At 45.4% G+C, this 24768-nt stretch overlaps 1 protein-coding gene across 2 annotated transcripts; it reads right to left on the reverse strand.

Moving 5' to 3' along the window:
* Positions 1 to 9064: 9064 nt before the first annotated feature.
* LOC8042534 (DDRGK domain-containing protein 1) lies at positions 9065 to 23971 on the reverse strand. Of its 2 annotated transcripts, none has more exons than XM_029982666.4 (8): positions 23720 to 23971; positions 22110 to 22235; positions 20417 to 20532; positions 17011 to 17112; positions 12353 to 12472; positions 10790 to 10828; positions 10284 to 10340; positions 9065 to 9324 (listed from the first exon to the last, which is right to left on the reverse strand). In XM_029982666.4, exons 1-8 carry the CDS (start codon positions 23808 to 23810, stop codon positions 9127 to 9129), a joined length of 849 nt encoding a protein of 282 aa, XP_029838526.3. In that variant the 5' UTR covers positions 23811 to 23971; the 3' UTR covers positions 9065 to 9126. The 2 variants fall into 2 exon arrangements, with proteins under 2 accessions (XP_029838526.3, XP_040063207.2); XM_040207273.2 differs by having other exon boundaries at positions 20417 to 20533; positions 22102 to 22235; positions 23720 to 23924.
* Positions 23972 to 24768: the final 797 nt, after the last annotated feature.

The following is a 24768-nucleotide window of genomic DNA, read 5'->3' on the forward strand; positions in this document are numbered from 1 at the left end:
CCATTCCCCATTCAACAGACATTCAATGGAGCATGAATGCTCAACCTTCAACACTGCACTTGACAATGACTGTTTTATTTATTGATCAGGATACTTTTATCATGTTTACCTTTTCTGTACATGTGCGATGGGCAAAGAGCGACGGCACGGCATCCGTTTTAAGCCTCGACCCCTTCGCTGACAAGCCACAAGCAACCAACACCCGGAGGTTTCGTTCGTAACTCTCCGGCGAAAAATGATCGGAGCAGAGCCTCGATCTGGGGGTCGACGTCCAAGGCTTTCCAAAGTCCACTCGTCGAACAGCGTTCACCCACACCGTTGGAAACTTGTGAAAAAGCACCTCCGGGTTGCGCAGCGGCTTGTTTGAGCAGCCCACAGCGCTTTAAGTTGTACTCGGCATCTTTCGAGGAACAGCTGGGCAGTCTTGGGCGCACCGAGTTGCTCGCTAAAACGAGTCTATAGGAGACCTCACAAGCAAATAAACAAAAGGCTATACGTGGGCTATACCGAAGCTACACGGGCTACAGGTAAAAGCAACGGCTAAACACTCAATTACAAGCCGAAGTAGCGGTGGTAGCGGCGCAAAGAAGCGCGCGCGACGGCTGCGCCGTGCTCCCGTCCGGAACGGAGGAAAAAAAAGAGAACGATGTTGACATCACGGCCCAATGTTGCTTTAGCGATCGGCAGCCCGCTGGCCGCCCGTTAAGGAGCAGCGGCTCGCGGCGGGTCGCGTTTTTATTATCGGCATTAGTTGAGAATGCGGCGTCCCACGGACGTGAAATTTTGGCTGGGGTCGTATTTTGTGTCACTAAAGCGATACCAGTAATTTAATTCATTTTGAGTTTTGGCCGGAGTTGCCCTTTAAGCAATGCAAGCGTGACGTTTTGCATTGCTTAATGTCACAACTCAGATTGCGTTTTTTGGTCTAAACATATGTTTGACATTCTCTGAGCTGCCTCTGTAGGTTGCGGTGATTGGCTCTCCGAGTGTTGTGCGGGAAAGTAGACGCACAGGCATATTTTAGAGTGTAGTAAAAACAAAATCCTGTCCATATGTACACCATGCATGGGATCCTGTATAAATTTTATGTGGTGTTATTGAATGCAGGATCCTGTATAGGTATATGGGACCCATACCCGCATAACAGGATTCTGTATATAGGATCCATGCCCACATACAGGATCCTGTGTATACGGCCAGCAAGTGGTCCAAAACGCGTCTTTGGCGCGTCGGAACGCACGCCAATCAAGGGAACGGACGAGGACCATGGCTAGGGGTTAAAAGCGCTAAAAACGACGGACGAGTAGGAGAGACACACACCACAGAGCGCTTTTACTCCTACTCGCTCCTACTCGTCCGTCGTTTTTAGCGCTTTTAACCCCTAAACATGTTCAACCAACTAGCCCAAATCCAAACCCTTCTGGAGGACCATGGCACCGAGCGCGCGCGCCAGGGGGAGACAAAGGCACGTGGGCGGATTTGGGGGTAAACAACGCTAGAGGTGTTACACGCCGTATAAGTACAGGATCATGTATGTGGGTAATGTGAGCTTTTACCACCAGTGGAGATGTCGCCCGTTGTTGACGTTGTAGTTGTTGTCGGTGTGGTTGGCGATGTAGAGCGTCTATCGTCGATGTTGCCGAATCCTTGAAAAAGATCGCCCGCGCCGTCTGTGGGAATCGAACTTGGGTCCCCCGCGTGCGAAAAGGAGTCGTTTTCACTGAGCTATGCCGCTGCGTTAATACAGTCCCACTATACTTCGGGGTTTTGTGGTGCCGGATGCCCACTCAAGACGAACTGAATTGGAGCATTATACATCTATAATGTGAAATTATGCTAGCACGATTTGGTAGACACCAGGATTTTGCCTCTAATAGCTCTTATAGGAATTCTATTCATTACCTGTTTGAGTTCCCGTATGAAAGCATACAGGATTTTGTTACCCATTTCGGATTTTTACGTGCAAGTGAAATACTTTCCTGTAAGACTTCCTGTATAAAAATACAGACCGGAAATTCATTCGTGTATAGAAGTTTACAGGAAAGGCCTCCCTGTATGACTTCCCACAAAAAAAGAAAAAATGTATGCTGAATTAATATGTGATTTTTCAATAGGGTATCCAGCACGCGCTTCGTGCTTTCCTTCGTGCTTTGGCCGCACGAGCACGCACGAGGTGCACGAGAGGTCAAAGCGTTGTGGGGCTTCTCCCTGCCGTTGCCCACTCGTAAATGACCATAGTGTAGCTTCCACAGAGCCGAAGCCCCATGCATGCGAAAGCACGTGGCTTCGTCTTGCGTCTCGCTCGCGCTCGCTCGCGCAGACAGCTTTGCTAGCGTTTGAGTACTGCGGAAGCTAAGCTAGCCTTGACAAAGTACCACAAAATGGTTGACGCCGAGTATATATATATGCATGAGCATAGCCTCCTCTCTACTGACAAAGCCTGGCAGATCGACACGAGACGCGGCCGCCGAAAGTGAAAAAGTAGAGCGGCAGACAACGGATGAGAGGAGGGTCACGTAACGGGCGCCCCGCTGCAGCGAGACGCCGAAACACACTTCTCCCGAGCGATGGAATGTCCGCTCGTGCTCCTCGTGCTCTTCGCGCTACCGCTTCTTTTCTCGTCGGGTTTGGAAACCATGTTTCGGGTCCTCGCCGCTGCAGAAGTTGTGCGCTGAATGCCAGAAATGCTCTGCGACCAGGCATTCGATGGCTCCTTCGTTGAACTGCCAGGCTTTGTGAGTATATAGAGGAGGCTATGGCATGAGACATCTTTAGTTCATCAAAATTGATATGGTAAGAAGTATATTTATTACAGGAACAACTCATGAAAGTGCGGGCCGGTGTCTTCTTGTTTGACTTGCCCGAACAATACAACCATTTGTCTTAATAATTTCTTCTTTTTATTTTTTTTTTCACGCGACTTTAATGACAAACAATATTTCTCTCTTTCTTTACCTCGTAAAACGGTCATACTACGGCATTCGTTTTGGCTCTTAAATTATTTTATAGCACTTTGTTTATCTGCTTTACATTTTAGTTGGTCCACCCTCGCCAAATTCCTCTCGTGACCTAAGGTTAAACTGCTTTCTGTTCCATCACTTGGGAGCTGTGATCTGTAACATCCAACAACGCGGGTTTCGGCGGATATATGTTTGATTAAGATTGAGCAAAGGACCCTGGCGCATCACCGAATAATCGCAGTTTGAGCCTCCGAATGATTTGGGCCATGGTCACTACAAGGCCGACGAGCGATACAGCGGGAATCTTGATAGCAACCGCGTTATGCCCCTCCCTCAAAGATAACAAGTTGGTAACACGCAGACAAGTACTGGCGATACGATCGCTATAGCGATCGTATCGCTTTAGCGATCGATCGCCAAGAACAAACAAAAAACTTGTGTTACACGTTCCCAAAAATATAAGACAGCAAAAAAATAAAAAGGACAGGAAAAGTAGAAGAAATGCGACGAAAGCGCTGTGTGTAGAACATTTCAATACTCGCCTGCGCGTTGTCTTTATTTGCATTAATTTTCCTGTTTTTTTTTTGTTTTTTTGTGTGTTTTTGTTTTTTTCGCAATAAAATTTAAAATATTTTTCCTTCGAATTACAGTATCCTTTAGGTTTCGTCGAACGACGCTTCAAATTCGGCGGCCTAATCTACCTCTGCTGGCATTGTAGACCAGGGCCCCCAGACTCGACAAATTCGATCAGCGCGCTGCGCGAACTTTCGGCAATTTCAATTTGTGTTTGTCGAGTGTATTTATTTATTTAATTATTTTACCCTCAGGGCACAAGGCATTACAGGGGGGAGTGGGACACAATAGTTAAAAAAAGAGGGAACATTGGTAATAGATGTACAAAAAAAAAAAAGTGCGTGGTCATTTATTGATGTGATCGATGCGGGTAAGCGGTTCCAGTCTTTGGAAGTTCTGGGAATGAAAGGGTCATAATAAATGTTGGAGTGTCAAAATGGGACACCGATATGTGACGATGACCAAGGCGTGCTAAAACAAGGTAGGCCCGGGAGGGGGGGGGGGGGGGGGGGGGGGGATGATTAGTTGTGTTTTGAACTGAGCAATATGGTGATCGCTTTGAAGAAAAAAAAAAAAAAATACGAGGCTGACTGCGTGTATCGAGCGCCTTTTTGTTCAGCGTCCTCTTTTAGCATTCCCAACATGCTCGACGAAAAATGGACAAGCTGCGTCGAAAAGCCCTCTGCTTGGAGAGCACAATCTCCGATCCCGGCCGGACACCGGCGACGAGGCGCATGGTTCCTTCCAGCTCCCTGCTCGACCTGCATGAAGATGTGCTCGAGCGTGCTGTTCGACAGGAGAACGGGCTCAAAGCGGAAGCTCCTCTCAAGCGTCCCGAGTTTTCTGAACAGATGACTCAAGGGAAGCTTCCCCTCGATTAACGAAAAAATAGTCAGAGTGCAGGCGAGCTGAGTTTGAGACGTTGCCTCCTCTTTTACTACCTTCTGTTGTGTTCTCTTCCTGCCCCAGTCTCAGGTTTACAATCATGTTCCCCTCGATGTCCAGGGCGCCATGAAGATTCAATCCTGTCTGTTACAGCGGAGCTGTTATGGGCTAGTTTCCTCAGTGTCGTGTCCGGTACCAAAAAAATGTCGACACAAAAATACACAGAACTCTGGACAGCTACCGCCATCTATGAGCGACGGCGCTCATAGATGGCGGCAACCCTGCAGCTATTATGGAAGAATGGATAGTTGGACGAGTTGGTGAGAGTTCAGCGTAGGAAACAGCGCACATAACAGACGAGGACGAAAGAGAAACACACGGGACGAGCGCACAGCTTCGCTGGTCTTCCTTCTTCACCAGAGTGGAAAGGCTGAAAGTTTTTAAAGTTTTTCTTTTATAAATGCATAATGGGTGTTTAAAAGACGCTTGCTCTACGGAGAATTTTGGCCGAAAACATAAAAAGCTAATCTTAACAAATGTCAAAATTTTAGTTTCACGTAAAAAAAAAAAAAAAAAAGATATTTGACATGCGCGGGTGTTTATAAAAAAAAAATTGCCTAAAGAGGTGTACATTCGAGACATATCCTTGTAACTTCTGCGAGCCCTCTGGCGGGCTGTCCAAACAGGAGACAAACAGCAAACAGAAATCGTGAGGCGACACCGTCAAAAGTCGTGGAATTTGAAGCGGTTGAAGTCCGGCAGTCCGATGTGTGTTTGAACAGCACCGAGCAAACATCACGATTTTACACCTCGCTTCCTCCGCTTTTCGGTGACCTCGGTGCTCGTCAAGCTTGACGTCACACGTCATTGGAAAGGGAAAGGCTGCCAACACAGCCTTTCCCTTTCCCGGTTTCGGGACCTGAGGAGCAGCGGAGACATTGAGGGATTGTCAAACAGCCAACAGGTCCTGTGAGTGGCTGCCCGGACCCACGTGATGAACATGTTCAATTCCCCCGTTAAAAACACAAACAAACTTAGACAAAAAAAAAAAAAAAAAAAAAAAAAACTTTATTCTAGAAAGGAGAAAAAAAAAAAAAAAACGGACGGAAGCGAAGTGCTACACGACTTATGTTGGAGTCGTGTCGCCTCACGATTTCTGAAGTGTCCAGGGTAAGCTCTCGAATTGTTTTCATTTGACCTCAAATTTGTACTTCGGATTGAGGCGCCAAGTACATACTAAACATTTTACACCCTTAAGGGTGTAAAAGTGGTGTCCCAGAGATTTACACCCAATGTAGCACCTTTTCAGCGCCCTAATTTTGACATAATACACTCTTTTCAAACATACAAGAGGGTGTAGTTGCATTGAACACCCTCCAATTTTTGAAGGGTGAAAAAAGGGTGTGGATATATATCTTTTTCAGATTGAGATCGCAAAATCGAAATACCTCAAGAGAGAAGCAGTGATGTGATTGGCCTAAGCCATTTTGGAGCACCTCTCGGAGCAGCCAAAAACAGTGTTTTGGAGCAGCAAATGTGGCCTTTCGGAACAACCAAAACAGTGTTTTGGAGCGGTAAATGTGGCCTTTGGAGCAACCACAACAGTGTTTTGGAGCAGTAAAAGTGGCCTTTGGAGCAACCAAAACAGTGTTTTGGAGCAGTAAATGTGGCCTTTGGAGCAACCAAGACAGTGTTTTGGAGCAGTAAATGTGGCCTTTGGAGCAACCAAAACAGTGTTTTGGGGCAGTAAATGTGGCCTTTGGAGCAACCAAAACAGTGTTTTGGAGCAGTAAATGTGGCCTTTCGGAACCAAAACAGTGTTTTGGAGCGGTAAATGTGGCCTTTGGAGCAACCACAACAGTGTTTTGGAGCAGCAAATGTGGCCTTTCGGAACAACCAAAACAGTGTTTTGGAGCAGTAAATGTGGCCTTTGGAGCAACCAAAACAGTGTTTTGGAGCAGCAAATGTGGCCTTTCGGAACAACCAAAACAGTGTTTTGGAGCGGTAAATGTGGCCTTTGGAGCAACCACAACAGTGTTTTGGAGCAGTAAAAGTGGCCTTTGGAGCAACCAAAACAGTGTTTTGGAGCAGTAAATGTGGCCTTTGGAGCAACCAAAACAGTGTTTTGGAGCAGTAAAAGTGGCCTTTGGAGCAACCAAAACAGTGTTTTGGAGCAGTAAATGTGGCCTTTGGAGCAACCAAAACAGTGTTTTGGAGCAGTAAATGTGGCCTTTGGAGCAACCAAAACAGTGTTTTGAAGCAGTAAAAGTGGCTTTTGGAGCAACCAAAACAGTGTTTTGGAGCAGTAAAAGTGGCCTTTGGAGCAACCAAAACAGTGTTTTGGAGCAGTAAATGTGGCCTTTGGAGCAACCAAAACAGTTTTGGAGCAGCAAATGTGGCCTTTGGAGCAACCAAAACAGTGTTTTGGAGCAGTAAATGTGGCCTTTGGAGCAACCAAAACAGTGTTTTGGAGCAGTAAAAGTGGCTTTTGGAGTAACCAAAACAGTGTTTTGGAGCAGTAAAAGTGGCCTTTGGAGCAACGAAAACAGTGTTTTGGAGCAGTAAATGTGGCCTTTGGAGCAACCAAAACAGTGTTTTGGAGCAGTAAAAGTGGCCTTTGGAGCAACCAAAACAGTGTTTATGAGCAGTAAATGTGGCCTTTGGAGCAGCCAAAACAGTGTTTTGGAGCAGTAAAAGTGGCTTTTGGAGCAGTAAAAGTGGCCTTTGGAGCAACCAAAACAGAGTTTTGGAGCAGTAAATGTGGCCTTTGGAGCAACCAAAACAGTTTTGGAGGAGTAAAAGTGGCCTTTGGAGCAACCAAAACAGTGTTTTGGAGCAGTAAATGTGGCCCTTGGAGCAACCAAAACAGTGTTTTGGAGCAGTAAATGTGGCCTCCGGGAGCAACCAAGACAGTGTTTTGGAGCAGTAAAAGTGGCCTTTGGAGCAACCAAAACAGTGTTTTGGAGCAGTAAATGTGGCTTTTGGAGCAACCAAAACAGTGTTTTGGAGCAGTAAAAGTGGCTTTTGGAGCAGATATTCTTATAAAAATAAAAATATTCGTTTTAAGTGCTGCACGAACGAAGGACACTGTGTTGTGTTGTGTTCCGATGTGAGGTGTTCTGACGGAACTTGCTGCTTGCTTTTTTACTGCTGGGACATCCCACAAGTCTACAGTGCTGTAGGCGTTACCGAGCAATGCCGAAAAACCGCTTGCCAGTTTTACTGGTTCCCGACGTGCCAGATTTTCGTCAAGAGTAAGCGAACGTAAAACAATGGATTGCAAGCGTCCGAGCTGGTGCCTCTGTCGTGCAATCCAGAGGCTCTGGTGCAATCATGTTCCCAAGCACGTGAGGGCACCTTCAGCAGGCTTGCAGTTGCGCGTGCTTCGTCGCGCGAGCGGAGGCAACGATTGTTTAATTGAAACCGAAATCATGTCCCTCCGCTCCGTCGCCAACTGCAGATTCCCAAAATTGTGCGCAAAATTTAACTACACAGCATACGACAATAAAACAGTCCAGCGGCGCGTGCTTGTCAGACCGGCAAAGTACAAGCTAAACACACACACAAATACACGCGAAAAAAAAAAAAAAAATCTGAGCGCAATGATGCCGATTATTGCAAGCCAAAGTAAAAAAAGGTATTGTAGCGCTTTGTGCAACGACTGAACTCGAGACATACAAGCGCGCTGTGCGGGTTCAGCGTGCAGACATTGCCTTCTTTGCTTTAGCTCACTTCTCTTCACCAACTTTCTTTCGCGGCAGATTTTTCCGTGCCGGGGTCCCTCTCGAAGGTAAGCCCACCGAGAGAAATCTACCTAGGTAATCAGTACTTCTACACAGCAGTTTTCGAACTAAAGAGGATTTTTGTAGTAACGTATAATTCAAACAAGAACATGGAATGTTGATGAACATGCGGTGGTAGCTAGTTTAATTTTAGAAAACGCCATATCCGCAGCGACGTCGCGCGACCACGGTGACTGGAAGGCAGGGACCAAATATAGTTTTCCGGCGGAAAAACCACGCACGACCGGATGGACAATTGATGCGGGGTACTTAATGTCGGGCGGCCGCTTGCGCCGCATAACACACGCATGCTATAGTTTAGTTTCAGTTCTGAATTCGCAAAATGTAGCAGGATGTAGCAGGGTTAGCCCCTTGGCGCAACAATCACATCATTGGAGGGGGAGGAAAGTAAAGGAGGAGGGGCGCCCTCCCCCCTCCTCCTCAGGAGCTGCGCTCTAATTCGGCATTACAGGGAGCTGTAAACGTCTTTCATTTTTGGCACCTCCGCTCTTCACCCCGGCGTAGCGGGTCGCGCATGCGCAGTTTCGCACCCTCAAAGCAGAGCGAAGAATGAAAACTGCCTACTAACTCTTTTCACTGCACCCGCTCTGAGAACTTTCATTTTGCCCGGCAAGAACCACTCAGAAGGCCGTTCCTAGCGGACGGAACCGGAATAGAGTAGCCTTACTCCGACAGGTCAGCCGTTTCTCCTAGCACGTCTTTGCAAAGCGGTCAAGCTCGACCAGCTCGCCGCTGGAACCAGTGAAGCGTGACATGAAAAGTCAGAGAATCCACCACACACGCATGCATGTGCACAGTCATCGTAAAAAGAAATACTTTGTGTATCACACTGTCCCCATCATATTAATTCTGGCCTCAACAGTACTCCTTTATTTCATCATATAAAAACAAGTAAGATAAAAAGGTCAGGCCGCCGGCGTAAGGTTGATGAGTGAATTGCTGTTTTCAAAAAGTTCACTGATCGAGACCCTTCCACGTTGACGAATAAAATGCGCCACATCTTCTAGCTCTTTTCTTGTTATGTAGATGAACTTGCCACGGTCGTCGATGACACCAACCAGAGTTTCGTCCACTAGGAGGGCTTGGACACGATCAATGCAGTCCTGCAAGAGACCAAAAGTCTTCCCATTAGGGCTAAGTCAGTCACATGTAAAAGCTACTTTTTAAGTGAAGCACAACCAGTAGATTTCACACATCCAAGTAAAAATAAAACAGATCAGACACAATGGTACTTTTGAAGCAAACCTGTCGACTGTGTTTATCCTGGTTCGACTGCATTGAGTGAAGTAGTCTGTTGCCTTGTTTATCCACACCCTCTACCGTGAATTCTTATACCTTGAGCTCTTTTACCTCATCACTGTTAAAAACTCCTATTTTTTATTTATCGGTATACTGAATTCCAGACCAGACTCCTTCCCTACCACAAATGTTCATTATGTCCTGCAAATCCCGCCTATTCTCGGCCGTCAGTACACAGCCATCTTCATACTGCAGTCCTGGTAGCGACTGCCCAGTCTTTTGTCCGTGCATGCACCAGGTGTCCCAAATAGGGGCCAGGTTCTTTAAATCGACCGCAAAATTCGGTTTCTTAACCTATCGCGCTACGATTTTGTGCAGCGTTGCCCACAAATGGTGCATTTTTTTTCTGTAAAATTTGGGAAGAGCGAACTTGTCTGAGGAAAATGTAAAGAAAGCAAAAGGCTTAACTCCCATGGAAACGCAGCCAAGCCACCGGTCTTCAAACAATACGGCGCCGTTTGGCACGGGAAACAAGAGATGGCACAAGCGGTCGTGACGCCAACTGCTGCCAACGAACGAGTATACGGGGCCAAGAGCCGGCGTCATTAGCAGACAATCTTTTCGACTCAAAATGATGGAAACAGGACTTCATTATAGTAGCAGACATGACCTAGCTGTTTCAGGCAGCGTGATCGGAAAGTGTCCAACAACACCGCACCTCTCCCGCGTACTGCTTGTTGATGCCACGGCCTCATTAAATCCCTCTGTTAATGGTTTATGCCAGATGACATTAACCAATTTTTGGAAATAGCGAGGAACCCACCTGCGTTTTCAGCTGGAATTTCGCAGCCAAATCCTCGAGAATGACCACTTTCTCCGTCTGAAACGACGCAATTCCCACCCCCAACAATAGGTAATGAGCCAAGTCTGCCAAGAAACCACTAGTGTCCGATATTAGGTCCACTCTTCATGAACAAAAACCCCTGTATTTGTTTTCCCAGAGAGCTCATAAAGAGCCAGTCATAGCCAATGATTCAAAATTTAGGGATTATAACTTGCATGTAATCGCGCAAATTAAAACTTTGCCATAGCTCCGCCCCCTGCTTCATGCCAAGTGCAGAAGAGGAAGGGAGTAAGGAGAAAAACTAGCAAAAGAGATATCATTGGTGGTGTCAGGTGACCCCTGCCTGCCTATCAGGTGGCTCGGAAAAACTGAGATTGCAACTCCTTCAACAGACTAAATGCAGCAGAGAGGTTTGCTGCATGCCCTCCGGCAATATTCTCCAAAACAGAAGCAGCTTAATCCAAATCTCACCAGCCAACACCCACCTTAATGTATTCTATGAACTCATGCAGCTTGTTCTGTGCCTGAAAGAAGAAAAAATATTGTCCAAGTTACATATATTTTCACAACAGCATCAGGGACAAGGTTAAAATAAAAATTTCATTGAGTTCAAACTAATAAAAGAATTCACTTATTCACTTCGTTAGGTGCCATTTCGCTTGCAGGACCTGACGTGGCATTCCCAATGCTTCCAATTCAGTATTTTGTGATGAGAAAAATGGCATGGCCTTAAACATTGCGTGCATGACTACTTAAACAATTTTCAAGATTGAAAAATTAAAAAAAACAAAAAACGGGGTGTTACAGTAAAGTACAATTCGGTTCTATTCAGTTTCCTTGGTCACCAATCTATATTTCAAAGTTAGAAGAAGCAATGAACAGGGCATAGAGCCCCACCTGAATTTTGAGGACAATTTGTCCCAAACACTGCAAGTATGCAGTGGACAAAAACTGCACTCGAATCATACACTCAGAAGTTCACGCGCCAGCAAAGTCAGGCTTGCAACAGCATGCATACTGTGCAACTGAGATGTTGCAGTGTGAGCACCGTTTGAGGTAATATGCTTGTGCTTTTAGCTTCGTTTGCACTTACCGTAGAATACCGTGCATCCGCCCATACCACATTAAGCGCACATACCCGAATTTGTAAGATCTGAGAAAATATGCACAGTACATTTATATGTAGAACTGATGACCGGACAAGCGCCCATCCCCCATTTTTTCATGATTATCTAAAAATTTTGAGCGGGCACTTGCCCGGTATTTTACGCTATGCAGATAAAACAATCAGTCACAACTCTGAAATTGGCAAAATATCAATATTTCACACTGCAATGCATACTGAAGGCAATAAAGTGTGCATTGTTTTGCAGATAAAACAAATACAACTGAAAATATACCCATATCCATAAATTGTCTCGAAAAATGTGTGATTCTACTTCCAATTTTGGTTACAAAAGTAATTTTTTTTACTCATTATATACCTATTGCCGCGCGCAGGACCGAGCAAGCAGCGCCCAGTTACCGTAGTTTAGAAGATTCGCGTTTATTCTCATTCGGGGCGTAACTCTTATCATTTCGCCCTAGTTTCATGTACTCGAAAGTTCCTGATCATTCTCACCCTGAACGCTCGATGTTCGAACCTTCTGGGTCAAATTTTTGTGATGCTGACGCGCACTAGATAGGGAGCTGCTTGCGATCTTGTCGAGTTAGTCTCGCTCTCGCTTTCTGTTACATTGCCAAGTCGCCGCCCGCTTCTCTGCTGTCTTGAAGCTCATTCTTTATTAATGCGAAAGCATTAACTGTCTCATGGAACGAGCTGACATCATCAGTTTGAAGCGCGAAAACGGCACCTAGTTTCCTTCAATTCCATAGGCTGGCGCGCGTCGACGGGGCTCCCATTGGCCGCTGCGCTCGTCAGTTTTCACGACCGCTCACCCCATGGCATTGGCGAGTCTTAAACACAAACTTTGGCCTTCTTTTGAATTCAATCGGGACTGGCGAGTCTGAACGAAACAAGTTTTAGGTGAAACAAAGGAAGGGCTTGCCTGCTCCTGGGTGGCCGCATCAAAACCCTCTCCCTCGACCGAGAAGGCCTCCTTCATGCGCAAGTACTCCTCCAGCTCACGCTGCTCCTGCTCCTTCTTCAGGCGCTCTTCCTCTGCCGCCTGAAGCAATCAAACAATCACAACAAAAATAAATAAAAAAAAAACATTGCAGAGCAGAAGTATAATAATAATAATAGTAATAATAATAATAATAACAACCGTGCTTCAGTTTTTCTATAGTGACCACAAACAGCTGTAAAGCATTTTGTGCAGCACACAGTAGTCTTTTTCAGGCTAAAGAAAACAGATTTAAAAACAGATATACAAAAATGCAAAAAAAATTTCAGAAATACAAGGACTAAATAAGATATATCGCAAAATCCCAACAGACGGCCCACCCCCATGTTTTGCTTGATTTGCTTTTTTTTTTCTTCTGAACACGAAAGTTAGTGTATTTTTTTTAGTAATAGTAGCGCTGGAATCAATGATGGCCTCGGCATAAATGCAGCTAGTTAGCTATGGCGCGATATAACCAATCATTGATGACTGGGACGCAGACATCTTTGCTTCGTTGCCTGTCACCACGATAACAAGATTTGAAGGAAAGCATGACCTAAAAATATAGTATTTTCAACTTTTCTTGATTGTACACCGAAAGTTAGCCCAATCCACATTTTCACCCAATTTGCTCTTGATTTTAGGTGGGCTATCTCTTGGGATTTTACGGTAGTATATGTGTGTAGAATACACATACACATGGTACACAATACACATAATATACAAGGTGTACAACATAAAATACGAGTACAATATTCAACAGATATAAAACAATGCAAACATGCAATAATTAAAATGAGGAAAGACGACGACTCCAGCGCACCTGATATACATTGTTGCAGGGTTGCCTTGAACAGATCAAGACATTGAAAAATATCCAAGTCACAATTTTCAATGTAGTTGTAAGCTGTCTGCAATCTAGATAATGGTGGCTATACAAATTTTGTGAGAATAAAATACAAGAAAATAGAGACAAGGCTATAGTGGGCACACAAAGTTCAACCTCAAGTAATATTTCCGGTTCTACAACTCCTTGCACTACCTTGTGTAGAAAAATCGGGTCTTTGAAAACTCTGTGCTTTTAAATTTTCCAGTCTAAATGTACTTAACAAATTCACACTTGAATAACTGTCTAACCAATGCATCTGTCATTAAGTATTCTCATGACAAAAATCAAGGGAGTGGGTTTGCAATGAGATTGTTACACCAAGGGTAGGATATTACCCTCAGGACTAGACCCTCCCCACAGTTGGCTCAAGTACCATGTTAAAGATGCACTCAAGTGTTTTTTGTAGAAGGTTGTTTTTGATGGCATATTGTTTGCTGGGCTTTAGTCAATAAAAATGACCAGTTCTAGATGGCAAGACATGCTAGTAAACTCACATCAATAGAAATACGTGTGCACAAGGAGGTGGGGGCATTCCTCAGTTCGCCACCACCTCCATAAAATTTGACCGATGAAAATAGGTCATTGCATGAAAGTTCCAAACTTTACTTCTTAGGCACGTTGTGCATTATATTTTGAGAAAAACGTAAAATCTTTGGCCGTAGGAGACTTAATACAGCAATTTTTGTTCGAAAACACCGCCTGACTATGCCACCTGACTGCACCCTCTGGTGCTCCAAAGCGCAGAAAGAGGGGAGTGTCACAATCTTTGATTAGATTTTTAACAGGGAAATCGGCCACCCATGAGTGTAATTTTGGGATTTTTTAGAACACTTAGAGCCCACAGGTTGAGTTATATCCATAAATAGACAATTTCAAAATCCACTTGAGTGCCCCTTCAGTGCAAACCTATTGCTGATAGATGGGCATTCACTGGGAAACAGCGATAAGCATTCACCATTTGTGAGATCCTAACGTGCGGGTATACATTGCACTTCGTTTACAACTACAGTCGCCGACCCATTTTTTGGATGCTGATTTTTCGGACAGGTCTGATTATTCATACGTTTTTGCCAAACCGTCACTCACCCCATAGACAATTTCGGACACCATAAAGCCTATTGCTCCATATTTGGGGAGAAAATTTGTGTGATTTATTTAATTTACAGCCACAAAACAGCTGCTGCAAGCTTAGTCACCGTCATTTTGGTTGTTTTGATTTTGCCCTGTAGTCTCGATAACACGTCCTACGCAATAAACAAGCTGGGTTGAGGCTATAGTCGGGTTTTCCGGCTCCACTAGAGCCAACATGGTTGCCGTCTGTCCATTCTTATGCCTCTTTCAGTTTTTCGAGTGCAACCGCGAGAAAAGTGGCTGTCTGCCATTCCTGTGGTGTTTGAGCATGAAGGTTTTTTGCCGATAGGCTATTGGAGCGAGCTTGGTGGACTAATGTTGCCTATAAATAGTGCCAAATGGCACCAACTTCAACTTCGCTGTTTGTGCCAACGAAGGGGCCAACAAAGTGCAGCACCGTAATCAAACAGATCAACAAACATGTGAAAAGTGAACACTATAAAGCGGAAGTTGAACGAGAACTTAAAATTGACATCAAGCAAGTGGAAAGTGGCCAATACGCAGCAGAATATCCGCGAAAATTTGACATTTTGGCTGAAATAAATTTTTCAGAATTTGAACAATTTCAAGGTCCCCTCCAAGTCCGAAAAATCGGTCGGCGACTGTACATGTGAAGTGCAAATAAGATCTTGTTATACATAATGGTTGATTTTTTTCCTTTTATTTACTGTTCTACCTTTTTATTTTTGTGAAATGGGCTTTTTCATAATAAAGGCGCCCATTATAGACCGACAACGCAGGCTTGACGTTACGGAGCTGCGGCGGCGCTGCGATCACGCCGGAGCTGGGCAGTGTGGGCAAAGGGCGTGCGTTTTGCATGGGCGTCATAGCATTTCAGCATGCCGCAAAGCTGTGTTGCCATTAACTGCACCGAAAGGTACAAAAAAAGTAGCGGAGTGAGTTTCCACAAGTTCCCGGCAGACTCTGAAAGGCACAAAAGGTGGATAATATCCGTGGATTGAAAAGAATGGTCGCCTCGCGCGAACGACCGTTTGTGCGGCAAGGACTTTCTTGAAGGCAAGTGCGGCTTCCATTTCAATCTCTGTCCCGAGGCTTGGCTATGTGCAGGGATCGAGACCACCCGGATTTTGTTCCCACGGTGTTCGCGCAAAAAGCACCGGCCAAGAGCTCGTGGGAGGCTCACTACGCCCGTGCTATTAAGCAGAAGGGGATCGGTGACAGAACGGCAGTGTTGTAGGCGTTACAAAAAAAAAAGTAACGAAATACGTTACTCGTTACTTGAAAATAAAAGGTACGCATTATCAAGCTACGTTACCTAAAAATATAACGAACGCATTACTGCTACCGATTAAAAGTAAAGCACGTTACTTCTGCGTTACTTTTTAATTCACGATTTAACACGTTTTACTGTTTTGACGATACGGGTGTGCAAAAGCTCATATATCAAGAAACATTATGGTCATGCAGAAACTGAACATAATTACTTTATCTTTTTTTACGGTTTCACCTAGATACTCACGAGAAAAAACTCGAAGAAAAACGCAGAAAACTCAGAAATTCAGATGTCTTGACGCCCCAAAACACGGAAAAAAATTGAAGTGTAATTTCTTTAAGACTTGGGAAGTAGTAATAACTATTTCATGTAATGACGTTACCCCTTTCATTACCGCCAAGACTGCAGAATGGACAAAGCGTTACTGCTTGTCATGCCTTGTGGTCATGAGGGTAGGTAAAATATCATACCTTGACTTGAAGACGCTGTGTGTATTTAATCAATTAATAAATACACTTCCGCAGACCCACAATCTGCTGGTCCCGCCGGCAGTGGGGAAACCGACTCGAAGTAACCATAGGCCTCGAGAGACTTGTACGCCTGCACCGTGTCAGCCATGAACTGGCTTGGCAAAAAAAACTAAATAAACGACGACGTGAGCCATCGACTTTGGTGGCAGCAACTTCACATCGGAAGTCAAGCAGGCCTTGTTTGCGGCGTTAGGATCGTCGAAGGCAACGCCATCCACCCCGTCCACGCACAGTTTGTCTCGATACCGCTGCCGTTCAGGCTCGGGTAGCGAGCTCAAATAGCCAGGCATAGCATACGACATACATTGTCAGGAAATACGACGCACAACTAAAGCTAGGAGCATCCCTACAACGTCAACAACGAGCGCACGCCATACAACGCAATGGCGAAAACACGGAGATCCGGGCCGCTTTAGCCCACATAGCTTCCGCGCATGCGCGGCCTTCTGGCCGTGTTGGTAAACAGAGCTGCTCTGCGTGTCAGTCCATAAAAGTGCTTGACTATCTGGCCGCCGCCTGTTTTGAAACGAAACACTCAAGCTCCTAGAGTCTAAGCTCATTACAACAGACCTGGTGACAACAGATACTTGGATATAACATACCGATTTGTGAAGTTCAGTTGGTTTTTCTGTACATATCATTGACTGAACTTCATATCTGCCATACAACATACTCCTCTTACAGCAGACCGAAATCCTGATCAAAATCAAGGTTTGTTATAACGAGCTTAGGCTGTATTGGTATTCTGCTACTGCAGTCACTTGGAACAATCATCTTGGCTGCCAAAAAGGTGCCCTCATGGGGCATGGTTGCCCACCCGCTCTGCTTCCTCTTCTTTCCTCTTCTGCTCGTCCAGTTGCTTGCGCGCCTCCTCCGCGGCTTGCCGCTGTTTCATCTCCTCGCGGTCTTCCAGGTCTCTCTGCAACAGGGTGCGAGGAGGTCACAACAACTCAACCGCACCGCCACTGAATGGAATAGTCACACTGCTGCCTCTCAGCAAACGCTGCACAACTGCAAACTATTTTTCTGTTGAAGTATAAAAACAGTCGAGACAAACAAACAGCTGGTGCCTCAGAGAAAAAGCATACAGTGTTTCTGTTTACCTCAAAAACAAACTGCAGATCGCCAAACAATCATTTTCTACCCAAATGAAGTGCTAACAGTTCAAACCAGATGCAAAAAAATTCAAAGCTTGTCATTTTCCAATTAAAAAAGTTATGAGATTTTCGAAAATTTCCAATGAGAGAATGATGATTGACAAAGCCCATGCATACATGCACACATTCATAGGCATTAACTATTAGAGTCTAAACTGACTGAAACAGTCAGCAAAAAGGCAATAGGCTTTACAATAGTCATTGATAATTTTTTGCTTCTTTTGTCACCAGACTCCAAAACTAGACGCAGAAGGAACACAGCTATCCCCGCCCACAATGAAGCATGAAAGGATGACGTATGTGTGACATCATCCCATCATCATTGCAGCAATGTGTCATTGGTGAGAGTAAAGACACCATGCCACCGACTTAATGGCAATCACTTTTACACACAACCATATTGGGCAGGGCTTGTAGCACTGTAATTAGATTGAATTGCAAATCCAGACGACAAACGCGGGACAATTGACCGATGCCTATCCCAAAGCATGTGGCCATTTTGCAAGCTGTTCCAATTAGCCTAGACTCGAATAATGTCGGCCTTCAAAACTGTGATTGCACATATGTGTGATTAACAAGTTAATCGGCACACTTCGGTTAATTAGCCTACTAATTGTGACGGGTATTTCCCCTCAGAAAGTGCCCACCAGGCTCAGTAGACACACTATGAAGTCGGCATCCACAAAACGGGCACCATCTTCTTTAAAAAAAAACATCTATAATTAAAAAGGATATATATATATATATATATATGTATGCATATATCACCTTGTTTATATCCAATAGCAATAAAAGTTGTACCATATTTTCTGGACGATAGTCCATGGACTATTCGCCTCGAGATCGAACCGTGCCGCCACCGTGCGGCCAAAATTGGAAACGCGCGAAAGCGGGGATACCACCGTGCGTCGTCTGCTACGGGCGCACGCTCAGAAGCATGGAATCTCGACGACGCAAGCCCGTTTCAGGCTGAGCTTGACATTCCTTATTAAATGTTTTATGTTTTTGTTGCCGTTTCTTCTTACTAAAGGTTTTGTTGTATCGTTTGCCATGCATATAAATTCAGCAAAGCGATTATTATTAACTCGGAAGCTTCCATAATCTTAGTGTGTTGGTCCCACATATTTTTGTCATCTTGCACAAACCGTGGCTTTCGTAAAGCATTGAATGTTGAGTGGGTCTGTGGTTTGATTAGAAAATTAACCCGACTGATCGCTATCATTCAATAGGCTAATCAATCAATAAATCCGTACGTTGATTTTTCCCCGGTCATATTGCGTGAAAGACGTTAGAACTGCACATTTTTTTACTGGTTTTACTATGTCATAAATGGCATATTGCATTCCCGTTCTAAACTTCATGTTGTGAGTCCTACATCAATATGAACACGGGAAGCCATTTAAAATGAAGTTTTTTTTAAAGTTATTACTTAAACAGTATAATCACCCTCGGCGAAATGACAAGCACGCTGAAGTGGTTTACCGAGCAAGCCTGTGTCACAAAAGAAGTAAAGTCGTCAAAAATATTAAAGCAGGCATATTTTACTCCTTGTTGACTTCCTCCAGCACAAGACTCCAATTAACCGGCAAAAAAAAATTTGCAATTAAAGCATTACTTTTACGGCATTATCGAGACTGGGCAGTTCATCGACTAACTAAAGTTAATCGATGAACTGCCCAGTCCCGATATATGTTAGGTGAGGGTGGAGGGTGATCGGAAAGTCTCGTGAAGGTCGCTAGCCCTCATCAGTAAAAGAGTATCACTCCGGCCGATACTATCTGTGTCGTGGTGCGCGTCGTTTGTTTGGGTTGCAAAGTCTACCCTGTATGAATACAAGATTATTTAGCCAGAAATTTATAGTATTAGCATCTTGAAATCCGCGGCAATCACCAAAAAAATTGAAGCGGGTGAACCCACACTACCGAGAAAAGCATTTAATAATAGGAACATTGTTGCATTGCTCGGTTATACACTCGTTTATTACAGTTACGGAAGATATATTAGAACAGTTTGTTCCACTTGTTTCAGTTGTCCTGCCAACCGTGCAGTTTGCAGATCTTAACTAGAAGAGGCACTCTCTCCTCATCGCAATGCATTAGATTTGTTCAGACTCCAAAAAATTTACCCACACTATGGCACAGTAAAAGGACAGAGGAACTCAACAGCATGGTAATTTCCAATACAGCGCTAACTTATTTTCATTCTAAATATTTATATTACTGCAAAAGCTAGACGTTAAAAAAAACAAAAAAACATAGAAGCTGCGATTTCACAGCCCACAGTACCAGTATTATGTTATCTAGGTTGGAATTTATTATTTTTTTAATTCCTGCACTGATGGGCCGATACAGCCATTTTAAAAGAAACAAATATTTAACATAAATATTCCAGTTCAGCCGGAAACAGGCATCAGTCGTGGTGATCCATGCTTTCCAACGTCTGCCTAGAGCAGACCGCGCACCCACAGAAGCGATTATATATATTTGGGCCGCACGCTGACAACACGATTCAATCTTCACTGAAGCACCGAACAGTACTGCATCCATTTCCGCTAGAATTGTTTTCCCACCGACAGTATGCGACAAAATAAACGCAAGAATCTACGCCGTCTCGCGCGCGACCGTGGAGAGCCTATGGGGCGGCCGTTCTCCTATCCCCACTTTTGATGATGATGATAGCGCGACCATAGCGCCACCTCTAGGTCGATCTTGAGGTCAATACATGTTTAAAAGTCTAAACTTCACTCGATGCAAACTATTAATTGTCTTAAAAAAAGATTGTTTAGCAAGACGAGACGTGACAAATCGTGACAGATTATGTTAATAGGGATATTGGTTGGTACAAGCTTTCAGGCATTTTTCAAGGTGTGGTGTGTATGAGAACTTTTTTTTATATACAGATTGCACCAGGTGCAGACTATCCAAGAAAAATAACTCTTTTTCTGCTAGTTTTCCCCGTGGACTCGTGCACTGGGTGCGAACTATAGTCTGGAAAATATGGTAATTTGTCTGAGTTGATATAAAGGTATTTGTCAGTAAATCCCATCCTAACAGACAAGTAGCTCACTTCTCTCTGTAGCCTCTTCTCAGCCTTCATTTCAAGCTTCTTGCGCTTCTTGGCCCCAATTTTTCCTTCAGGCATGGCGATGAGGTCTTCCAGAGCCTGCTCTTCCTCGTCCTCATCTGGGAAGGACACACAGTTGCAGACGTCAACCAAAAGAGGGCGCAATGCACCACCTTCCACGAAGAAGGCTCGAGAATGTTAATCCAGTGTAACGGCACACAGGACGTCTGGTTCCGAAGCAAGCAACTCACTCTAAACGACACAAACAACTGTAGATTCGATTCTTACGTCGCATGTGCTGCTGTCCAGATTACGTCTGTAGCCCAAAGAGCCCGAACACTTCATGCTGTACAGGATCACTCCTAGGGAATTTTTATGGTGCACGTGACGCCTATGTACATCTTTATTAAGTTGCATATTACTTGAGGTGAACAACGAGAAATCGACACTTAAAATTTTATATGGCAGGCTTCCCAAAATAAAAGATGTTTGATGACTGACAAAATCTCTGGCACAGTATAAAGCATGAGGCGAGAGGTCTTGCTCATCTCTCATGCATTGGACAGTGTGACTATGGCCCTATGACTAGAGCCTGTATCACACATTTAACATAGAGTGCACACCGTACCAACGTTTACGAAATCACAGCCAAGTATGCACATGTTCGTCGCTTTGAAAAGTGAACAATTACATGTGTCATAAACAGAAATGCCGAAAATGGCACCTGCCATTTTCGGTATTTGTTCCTGGAATATCCTACATGCAGTTGCGGTGTTGACTCAAACAATGCTGTCCGCCTATGGGGGTTTCCATTGGCAGCTATAGGTTTGCCCATGGCTGCTGGGTGCCTGCCAATGGCGAGTTTCCACAGAGCATTTGCAATGTGCATTCCACAGCACCAAAGACTGCCAGTCTTGTCAGCCTAAAGTGTGAGCTCATTCCGAGCATGCCCAGTGAATGGCGCTCTTAATAAGGTGCCCAGTGGATGCACCCTACGCACCGAGGGCTCACTTTAGTTCACAATTAGTCACTGCATATCGCGAGGATAGTCAGGTGATTCGTTCCCCTCGGTCCCGTCAACCAACGCATCCAGAGATGAGCCCAAACTGCTTGTCAAGCAGTTCCAAGTACCGCTAACTATTTTGGGAAAGTGTACATTTGATGCCAAGTAGCTGGGTAGCTGGGCAGTTTTGATAGCAACTTCACGGCACAAGCGTGTCCTACCAGGCACGGCCAACACCACCTAGGACAATCTAATTTTGACGTCGTCACGGCAAAATCAAGCACTGACACAAATGGGACACGAGCGCTGCTGTAGCGTTCGGCTGCGCCGCGTGTCCGGTCGGAGCATCGAAGGACGCTTGGCATTCGAACCGGACCCGATTGTTGAGTTGGCGCCATCTGATGCTCGATTTCACCTACAATGAACCGCAGTTGATGCTATGAGCCATCTAAGCAAATACAATGCCACGTGAGCATCTTGCGACCTTCGGTGCGGGCACAGCGGCACATGGTTGCACGATGCTTTACAGCGTTAGATCGACCGCCATGGCTCGTAGCGTCTGCCGCGGTCCAAACTGTAAGGTGAACCTGAGCATAGGATGATAACCTGCCACGGAGGTAGAGAAGGCTTTTCGCAAGCCTTGGTTCTAAGAGGTGTTGGTGTGGCAAGCCCGGGGAACGTCGACCAGCTCACCGCTGTCTTGCTGGCGACCAGCGCCCATCCGGTTGCGGACATTGCGCCTGGGTCGTCGGACACCTGCCGGTCCTCCCTCAGCCCGGTTGATGGGCACCGCCCGGGGCTGCGCTGCGGGCTTGTCGTCTGCAATGGGGCACCACAACGACGCTGGACACTCGGCCCGCAAAAATGCATCGCCCAAGCGCAACAGCCGCAACGACCGGCAGTGCGACGCAGGGTGCTCTGTAGCCCCGCCCCCAAAAGTGGAGGCGGATCCCCCTATCAACTGCAACGGAACGTTGCAGCAGATAGGGAGATCCGCTACATGGCTCGCACGTGATGTCAATGCGTCATGTTGGCCGTTGTTCCTACTTGTTCCAGTCGAGAAAACACGAATTCGGTGGTTCTAAATGTAGGCTGCAGAAGGTACGCGCTCACCAGCGAAGCCACCACAATGGCAGCTGATGCGACGTCTGTGCAAGCCGTGTATAGATGTTTGCAAGCAGCCGCGCTTTGAGAGCTGGTTTGGCCACCAGGGATGGAAAACGCTTTGTTTGAGCGCCAGTCTAAAAACTGTGGGTATGCCTAGGCAAGCTTGACTATTAGACGATCTACACACACCAGCAGTAAGATGGCGGCACCCAGAGGCCGTACTTGCAAACGTCTATAAGAACCTGCTCAAACAACCACTACAGTTTTGAAGAAGGTTCAGCTTCCACAAACACAACGAGAATCAAAGACCGAGGGAACTCCCTATACTCCGTTTCACATCACAATGGACCGCAGACAACACTACGTGCCATTCCAGCCAACCCAGTATCGCGTAAGTGACACATAACTTACGAGAGGGGCACAACGATCCGTAGTCACATGACATGTACACAACGCTGGATTGGCTAAGATGGATGATGGTAGTAGACCTTGAGACCTTGCGACCAGTGGCGTAGGGGAGGGGGTCCAGCCTTCCCCTTGAAATATAGCCAACCCTATAATATAAACATGCATTTTGAGCCCCCCCCCCCCCCCCCCCCCCCTTCCCCCCTCAAGTCCAGCCACCTCAGCCTCCCACCCCCGCCAAAAATATTCTTGGCTACGGCACTGTCTGGGACGAAAAGATGTTAAAGCAGAGAGAGAGTGGAAAAAAAGAAAGTAATTGAGATTTTCCCTTTTTTGTCTGTTTCTGTTACTGTATTAATTCATTTCCACCCCACTGTCAGGGTCTACGATCACATGCAATCTACACCAGCTTGCCCGCATTTTAAGCATTTCTTTCGTTTCCAAGGTACTTTCGCCTGGATGGCAGCCAGTGTGTGGATTGCGACGCATCCGCCGAGTAGCCTGACACGGCAAGATACGGGGGAATCGTTCCCTTCGCGAGGCGCCCCACGCACCGAGCGGCAGTGGACAGGCGAGCCGGTGCCAACGGAGGCTGTCCCGCCAGGAGTTTATCTACGCCTGCCGCGAAGACGTCCGAATAACATGCTCCCAAGCAGTACTATTGAGCGGAAGTTAGTGTTTAACGTGCATCGTACCGGCGTATACTAGCGCACGCCGGTACGATGCTCGCTCAAACCGAAACGGGCAGTGGTGGGGATCGAATCCAGTGTCACCGGAAAGCAAACGCTCACCTGAGGCACGTCCCCTCCAAACGAGGAGGGCGATGAGTACGATAGTCATTATGGATATAGCACCGGTTAATAACATCACGAGGTCGGACATTTTGTACAGAGGTGTGGAACACCGTTCAGATAGTTCAGATAAACAATCGTAAAGGCCAGAGCACTGTGGGCCAGAGATCCTACAATGGATGAAAACATATGTTGCATATTAGATGAGAGAGAGACACCGAAAGTCGCCAACTCGAAGCCAAGTGCCAAGTCGCCAAGTTGGCCAAGTCAAGTTGCCAAATCTGCGAAGCGCTCAAACAACGGCTCAAACCAAGTGATGGCAAAATTAGTAAAAATGTAAAGCAAAGCTTACCTCCCGTAAAATTACTCGATTTCGGACAATATATGTTGTACAATAAAAGGTCTGATATAAAAACAAGTTTAATTAAAAAAAAAAAAAAAAGTTACCTGACTGTGGCATAGACGGCGCTAACAAAGCAACCGCCATTTAATTGGTTTCGGTTTCCATCGCTGCGGATGCAGCGATAAACCTTCTATTCGTGCGTGACGTTAACGCAAACGTGAAGAGGGCTCCCAATTTTTTCTTATTTTTAGTTGTTACTAGAGACGCAGCTTTTGACAAAAACAATTGATAACAGCGCGAAGAAACATGCGGACGTTATCGCACGCCGTGAAGCCATTTTTAACTATTGAACTGGTACCTAACCTTTTCATGAGGTTGTACCAAATTGTTCCTGAAATCTTTTTCTTCTTTTATGCACGTTGTAGTCTCGGCTTGCGTTTTTCTTGATGCGCATGCAGCTCGATGCATGCGGACGAGATTTATCGAGGCAAAAAGATTACAGTTTTAATAATCTAAGCCACCAACCATAATTGAAGATGTGTATAGTTGACAGTGACCAGAAAAGAAAAAACTGAAACCACCACAGAGCCCTCATTTTAATGTCATATATATAAAAAAAAAAAAAAACCTTGGAAAGCCATTGCTTTGCGGCGATTGATCTAACGTCGGTAAACCAGGTTGGTAAAAAAAAAAAAAAAAAAAAAAA

This window comes from Ixodes scapularis, unplaced genomic scaffold (assembly GCF_016920785.2).
Source record: "Ixodes scapularis isolate PalLabHiFi unplaced genomic scaffold, ASM1692078v2 PGA_scaffold5__190_contigs__length_132052651, whole genome shotgun sequence".
Lineage (NCBI taxonomy): Eukaryota > Metazoa > Arthropoda > Arachnida > Ixodida > Ixodidae > Ixodes > Ixodes scapularis.